Source organism: Bison bison, unplaced genomic scaffold (assembly GCF_000754665.1).
Source record: "Bison bison bison isolate TAMUID 2011002044 unplaced genomic scaffold, Bison_UMD1.0 scf7180017864473, whole genome shotgun sequence".
Lineage (NCBI taxonomy): Eukaryota > Metazoa > Chordata > Mammalia > Artiodactyla > Bovidae > Bison > Bison bison.
Window position 1 is genome coordinate 8470504 of NW_011495034.1, and position 7351 is coordinate 8477854.

The 7351-nt window shown below is 37.5% G+C and overlaps 1 protein-coding gene across 1 annotated transcript in view; it reads left to right on the plus strand.

Moving 5' to 3' along the window:
* Positions 1-1286: 1286 nt before the first annotated feature.
* SERINC1 (serine incorporator 1) overlaps positions 1287-7351 on the plus strand; it is a 31270-nt gene continuing 25205 nt past the window's right edge. Inside the window, exon 1 of the mRNA XM_010861786.1 lies at positions 1287-1435. Within this exon, the coding sequence (XP_010860088.1) occupies positions 1397-1435 (39 nt within the window). The 5' untranslated portion in view covers positions 1287-1396. The remainder of the gene's footprint in view (positions 1436-7351) is intronic.

Sequence of the window (7351 nt, forward strand, 5' to 3'; positions counted from 1 at the left end):
CCTTCTCCAATGCATCAAAGTGAAAAGTGAAAGTGAAGTTGCTCAGTCGTGTCCGACTCTTCGATACCCCATGGACTAAAGCCCACCAGGCTCCTCTGTCCGTGGGATTTTCCAGGCTAGAGCACTGGAGTGGGGTGCCATTGCCTTCTCCGTTAAAACATGTTAAGGTGTCATCAAAAAGTGTTACTCAGTCGTGTTCGACTGTTTGAAACTCCATGGACTATAGCCCGCCAGGCTCCTCTGTCCATGGCATTTTCCAGGCAGGAATACTGGAGTGGGTTGCCAAATCTTCAAAGGATACCACAAAAAGAAAAAGGAAGTCCAGATTGGGGAATGTAACTGATCCACACATAACAAAGAATTTGTATCCAAAAATACATTAAAACCGTATACAAATCAATAAAGAATAGATAGATAACCCAATTGATAAATGGGCAAAATACTTGAAAAGGCATTTTATTCAGAAGAGGATGCCCCAATGGTCAATAACAAGTTCTCAACCTTACTAGTTATCAGGGAAATGCCAATTGATAGTATAATGAGACATTTCAGTTCTCTTTTATTAGTTAAGAGTGTGAGAAACCCCAGTGCTGATAAAAATGTGACACACAATTCTCACTGCTGGAGAAAGTTTACAGTGGTTAAAACCACTTTGAAGAGCAATTTGCAAATCAGTAAATTGAAGACATTGTAGCACAGACTGCTGGTTCGTCTCTCACATTCATTCATTATGACCATCTTTTGGTGGAGGATGAGGAGCGATGCAGTCGGGAGCAATGGTTTGAAATGTTATTTCTTGAAGACAGGAAAGTTCACGGTTATAACGTTTTTCACTTTACCTTTTTTGTAGGTCAAAATAATTTAAAAGATGTTTATAGCTTATTGGGTGATAAATGTCTCCTCGACAGCTCGTGACATTCAATAAAATCAATAACATGTTTGCGTTGTTATTAGTAAGTTTTATCTAACTAATTTACACATTTTAAATGTGCAAACTTCTTGTAACATCTTAACAGGACAAGTCATTAACATGTTACAACCGCAAACAGTGATAGAATTGGAAGCACCCAAATGAGTAGAAATAAGTGGGCTTCAGGAGTAAATAGGGAACATAAGTGGGGGAAAAAAAGATGCGAAAGTGGAAAAACAAGACGCTTTTTGCCACCTGAATTAGAAGAGCTATCGCGGAACGACACAGGCTAGAAATTCAGGGCCGCGGGTGCGGAACCCAGCAAAATGCCCTCCCCTTCCAGGCCGCGAAGGAAGTGACGCAGGCGGAGGGGCGGGGTGGGCTCTGCGCCGGAAGTGGGTTGTAGTTAGTAAATAAGCGGGGAAAGGCGAGAGAAGGTGCTGTCTCCATCTTGTTGGCATACGCTGCTCCTGCGACGTTGTGGAGATGGGGAGCGTCTTGGGGCTGTGCTCCATGGCGAGCTGGGTAAGTTGGTTGTTAGCGGCCTGAGGGGGCTAGCGTGAGAGATGAGAGAAAAGGCCCCGAGCAGGCCTGGCTGAGGCCCGGCGGGACCGTGTTACCCCACCCAACAGGGAGGCCTTTCTTTTCCCGTTTCCTCCCTATCTCCTTTGGCCATTCCGACACAGCTTCGCGGCCCTGAGTCTTTGGAAGAGCAGACCCGGGTAGCCACGAGGAGCAGTGGACATGAGTGAGTGACCCGGATGGGAGATTCCAAGCTGAGAGCTAGCAGTTTTTCCTCCCCAACCCGCTTTTCATGAAGGCTATTGCCTATTCTTCCAGGCCCCTTTTTGTCCTTTATGTCTTATGTCTGCCTGGGCCCTTTCTACAAAGGTCTTAGGCCGCTTCGTTTTGTGGAGTACCCCATCTCTTCTCGTCATCTCCTCCCAGCGACCTCAGACTGCAGCACTGTCATCCCCGGAGGCCTCTTTGTTCTGTCGCGCAGACTGCAGTTAAATGACGGATATGTGGGGCAGCCCCGCAGTCATACTGATATAGTTACATCCTTTTTAAATAGTCCGAACTCTGCGAGTGAGTCCTCGAGCTTAATGATATGAGAAAATTATGTATTTCTCAAATATGTGTTTGAAAAAGCTGGTCAGTTCTGTGTTATCAGATACCTGTTTTTTTTTGACAGAAAGATGCTTGTGTAATTCGACATCTCACTTTTAATTTGGTGTACGTTGCAGTTTGATAGCGTTGTTAGAGTGAAACCATTCTTCATTATGGTGGCAGGATTTTTTGATTCAGGTGGTACAAATAAATTTGAGTTTGATATAAACACTCCCCCGTCCCCCAATAAACAAAAATTGACTTTACAGTTAAAGGTATTTGTAATATGGGGCGAGATATTTGAGTTCAAATCTTAGTTCTTTAACCCATGATTTCTAAATTCTGTTTTTAACAATTCCTTGTCTGACTTACCAGATGACTCCATTATATACATTAGGTAACATTTCTGTTGTTTTTGCATCTCTTTTTAAAAACTTTTCAATGTGGCTTGAAATATGAATGTTAAATTTTAGTAAAATACTACATAGAGGTTACTCCAACCCAGGTCATTGTCTTGATTTTACACACACACCCACAAAAATTTTTTTTTTCTTGTAGCTGGGCGTAGAAAACTGGTATATTTTTCTTTCTTTCAAAGCTGGTATATTTTTATCTCATTATGAAAGTAGAGAATCTACTTGAAACCATTGAGTATCTTATAAGAGGCATATTTAGGGTAATAAACTTAATGTATTGCAAAATGATTATTATAGAATTGTTTTAATTGAGGGGGGTGTGATGTTGTGTAATTCTGTTTGTAAAGTCAGATTTTGTCCAGTTAGCAAATGGGCATGTTCTTTATATAGTAGGGATACATGTTTTGCATTTTGTTTTCAATTTGTAGACCTGTGATGAGCAGTCTTTTTTGCCTCGAGGATGGTTATGGTTAAAAAAAGATTTGGGGGATTAATAAAAACGTGTGTTTTAAATCGTTTTAGTGAACAATGTGGGAAAAATTACATTCGTATTAAAATTTTTACAACTTAGTTCTCCACTTAGTCACAGTTCTATAGACAGAGCCTTTTAGTTACTGTTAATATGAAGGTGCATTGGAAAGATGGTAACAAGGAGACACTTTCTTACCTTCCAGTAATTAGGTCTCTGGTGGTTAGAGAGGCTAGGTGTCTAAGGCTGCTCATCATGGTTCTAGGCAATTCTGGTTGTTTTTTCCCCTTTCTTTCTTGGTGTCTCTGTCTCTATTTCTGAATTGTTCAATTTTAGTGCAGTTCAGTAGCAATTAGAATATGCCTTGTATTTTACAAATCCCTTTCTCCCATGGTCTTAACAGATATGCTCATTTATTTAGAGGTTTTGACATATTGAAATTTAGTCAAGTATTCAAAAGTATTCAGGTCATTAACTTAGATCAGTTAAGCCAGAATGAAAATGAACCTCATTCTTTGTTTGCTCAAGTTTCTTTAGACTTAATCAGTTTTTACAAAGAGTTTTTTGTTTGTTTAGGAAAATGGTAGAAAATGTCTGAACTATGGAAAAAAGTGTAAAAAATTACTTGTGATACTGTGTATCACAGAGATTGGAGTGTTTAATTTTTTTTATTTCATTTTGTGGGGTTTTTTGTTTTGTGTTTTTGCTGTTGAGTGGTCTAGAATTAGATTGATGGTAATCCTTGGTTCAAGCATGGCTATCTATCTGATTGGTGATTAAGCATTTTTATAAACACAGGTGGACCTGCCACCTAATCCTGCAACTACAGCACCACCAGCAATTGATGCTTACTCAGGTGCTTTCCCCACCTCAGTCTAAAGATGATGCTAGTGAGTAGCGTTGACTTTTTGAATCACTGTATTTTGTATAGAACAACTATCAGTTTTTTGCCCAAATGTTAAGTAATTGAGAAGAAGCTTGTGATTCCTACCTGCTTATTTTGTGCAGTCTCTTGCTAGATTTATATTTTTTAGTACAATGACTTGATTTTGTAGAAATGATTCATAGTTGCTATAAATAGCCAAGCAGTGCAGAGTACAAAATGTAAATATCACCAACAAAATCCCACTACATTTCTTCTCTCTCAATGCATGCATACACATGAATGAATAAACAGAAATATTATTTAAGGAGTGGTAGCGTGCTGAACATATATTTTTAAACAGAATTAATTTTTTCTGAATTTAACAGAAGAATGTAAAAGTAAAGGAATTGCTGAGTGTTAAATTCTTCTTCATCAGGAGAGGTTCTGAAAGAGTTCTCTCAAGAGATGTTTCTAGAGCAGTGGTTCTCAGTTGTCCCCCAGGGAACATTGGACAGTGCCTGTGGATACTTTTCATTGTCACAACTTGGGATAAGGTGCTAATAGCATCAAGTGGGTAGAAGCCAGGAATACTGCTAAATGTTTTACAATATATAGGATAGTCCTCAACAGCAAAGACTTATTTGGCCCCAGATGTCAATAGTGCCATAGGTGAAAAATCCTGCCTTATCCTCTTCAGTTGGCCGGTATAAGAAATGAAATGAAATCTAAGGGTCTTAACTGAACTTTAAAAAATGAATTAAACTAATCATTTAATTTTCACCTCTACCTTCAACCTCTCTTATGGAGGTACGTGGTACCACCTATTCCTGATCTGTTTGATGATCCTGTACAAATTTTATTGCTTAACTTTTTTCCTTTACTTTCTAACCTGTTAACTCAGTATTCTTCTGGTTTTTTAATTTGTTTTCCTTTTAATTTTATTCCTTCTGTTAAAAATCTTTTATTTTTCATTTTATTGGTGTTTCTAAAGTAATTGATGTATTCATTTTGCCAACTTTAACTAGAATTTCTTTGTATTATTTTTTATGACTGTTTCATTTTATAACCATAATTCCCTCAGTTGTTTAATCTTTAAACCAGTCATTCTTAAAGTATATCCTGGACTACACTTAACTGGAAATGCTGACTGGGTCCCAGCATTGTGGTTTAATATTCTCTCCAGTGATTCTGATGGAAAACCACTGTTCTACTGTTAAGTGGATTCATAGTTCAGAGCATTCTTTTTTTTTCTTTTTAAAACCATAGCTTCTCTAAGTTCTGTTTCTTTTTTTATGTGTCATCTCATAATTGACCAAATTGGGTCATCTAATAGATTTTTTCCAAAAAGAATTCATGGATGTTGAAATCCCTGAATTTTTTTCATATTTAAAAATGCCTCTTGCTTTCTTGAGAAACAATGTGGACTGGTATAATAGCATACCCATTTCTTTCAGGACTTGAGGTATTTCTATGGATTATGTTCTGTCTTCCCCTGCTCTGGTAGCCATTTCCTTTTAACACGTCTCATACACAGCAGCTTCTGCCTGAGTGTCTGAAGAGTTTATTTATCTTTAAAATTAACCAAATATGTCTGACTTTAAATCTTTCATCACTTTTTATTCTTCTAGAAAATAGTGGGTTTTTCTGAAGATACAGATTTATTTCTTTAAGGAAATTCTTATTGTATCTTTGAATGTCCTTTTTGTTACATTTATTTAGAGGCTTCTCCATTTTAAAGACATGAGTTAATTTCCTGTTGTCTTCTTTTTTCTCCATATTATTTTTCCTATATTTCTGTCGTTTTTCTTTAGTTGATTTAATTTACATAAAATTCATACTTTGTAGTGTGTGGTTCAGTGAACCTTGACAAACCATGTAGTTGTGTAACCACTAAAGAACTTTTGTCACCTTAAAAAGTTATGCCATCTGCATTCTGGAGAATCCCTGGGCTTTTTTCCCAGTTTTGCCTTTCCAGAATGTCCTGTAAATGGAATCATTCAGCATATAGCCTTCAGAGTGTGGCTTCTCTTACTCAGTGAATTAGTATAATTCAAGATTCATTCATATTATGGTGTCTGTTAGTAGTTTCTTCCTTTTTATCATTACATGGTATTCCATTGCTTGGATTCCATTGCTCCACAGCTTGTCTCCAACAGCTGAGGGTCATTTCCACATTTTGGAAATGAAGTAGCTGTTAGTGTTCCTATAAAGTTTTCTTGTGTGTCTATAACTTATTTTATGTACCTAAATATCTTGCATTGGGATTGCTAAATCATATGGTAAATGTACATTTGACTTACAAGAAATTTTCAAATTTATCTCCAAGATGGTCATACCAGGTTTTATTCCCACCAGCAAATATTTCCTTCAAGTCTGTGGCTTGTATTTTCATTCTCATACTGATGGCTTTCAAAGAGTAGAAGTGATTGTTCTTTCTATATTGATCTGCTTTGGCACTTTTAGCAAAAGCCTGTTTACCATCTTTGTTTTTCTTAACTCTGTTCTTCTGTTATTTGTGTCCATAGTTTTGCGTAAATTACCCTAGTTTGATTCTTGTTGCTTTTAAGTTAATCTTGAAATCAGGTAGTGTGATTCTAACTACTCTTTCAACATTCTTTGGGCTATTCTAGTTCTTTTGCTTTTCTGTAAAAGTTAGAAGCAGTTAGTTGCTACCAAACACCTGCTGGAATTATGATTGGGCTTGGGTTAAATTTATAGATCAGTTTGGAAAGAATTGTTACCTAAATGAGGAGTCTTCCAATCCATGAACTCAGTTTATCATGCCATTAACCTAAATATTTGATTTCTTTCATCAGTGTTTTTCTTTAATTTTCATCATTTGAAAGCTGGTGTATATTTTACTAGGTTTATAAGTATTTTTGTTTAGTTTCACTTTCCAGTTGTTTGTTGTTAGTGTGCAGAAGTGTAATTGATATGTATATACTGTCCTTGTGTCCTGTGACCTTATTAATCTTTCTTGTAGTTCTAGTAGCATTTTGTAAGTTCTTTGGGGTTGTTCATGTTGACAATTATGTGTGAAGGAAAGCAGCTTTATCTCTTCCTTTCCAAAGTATGTACTTTCTTTATTTTTCTTGTTTTTGTTTTTTGTTTTGTAAATGCTTTTTATCAAAGCATCTACATGATAATTAAGGGTATCCTCAAGTCAAGCATATTCTGTTTGTTTGCTGAAAGTTTTTTCTGTTCTTCAGTTGCTCAGTCACGTCTGACGCTTTGTGACCCCATGGACTGCAGCACACCAGGCTTTCCTGTCCTTGACCATCTCCTGGATCTTGCTCAAACTCATGTCCATTGAGTCAGTAATGCCATCTCATCCTCCGTCATTCCCTTCTCCTCCTGCCTTCAGCCTTTCCCAGCGTCAGGGTCTATTCCAGTGAGGCGGCTCTTCAAATCAGGTGGCCAAAGTATTGGAGCTTCAGCTTCAGCATCAGTCCTTCCAGTGAATATGCAGGACTGATTTCCTTTAGGATTGACTGATTTGGTTGCCCTGCAGTCCCAGGGACTCTCAAGAGTCTTCTCCAACAACTCAGTTCGAAAACATCAAATCTTGGGCACTCAGCCTT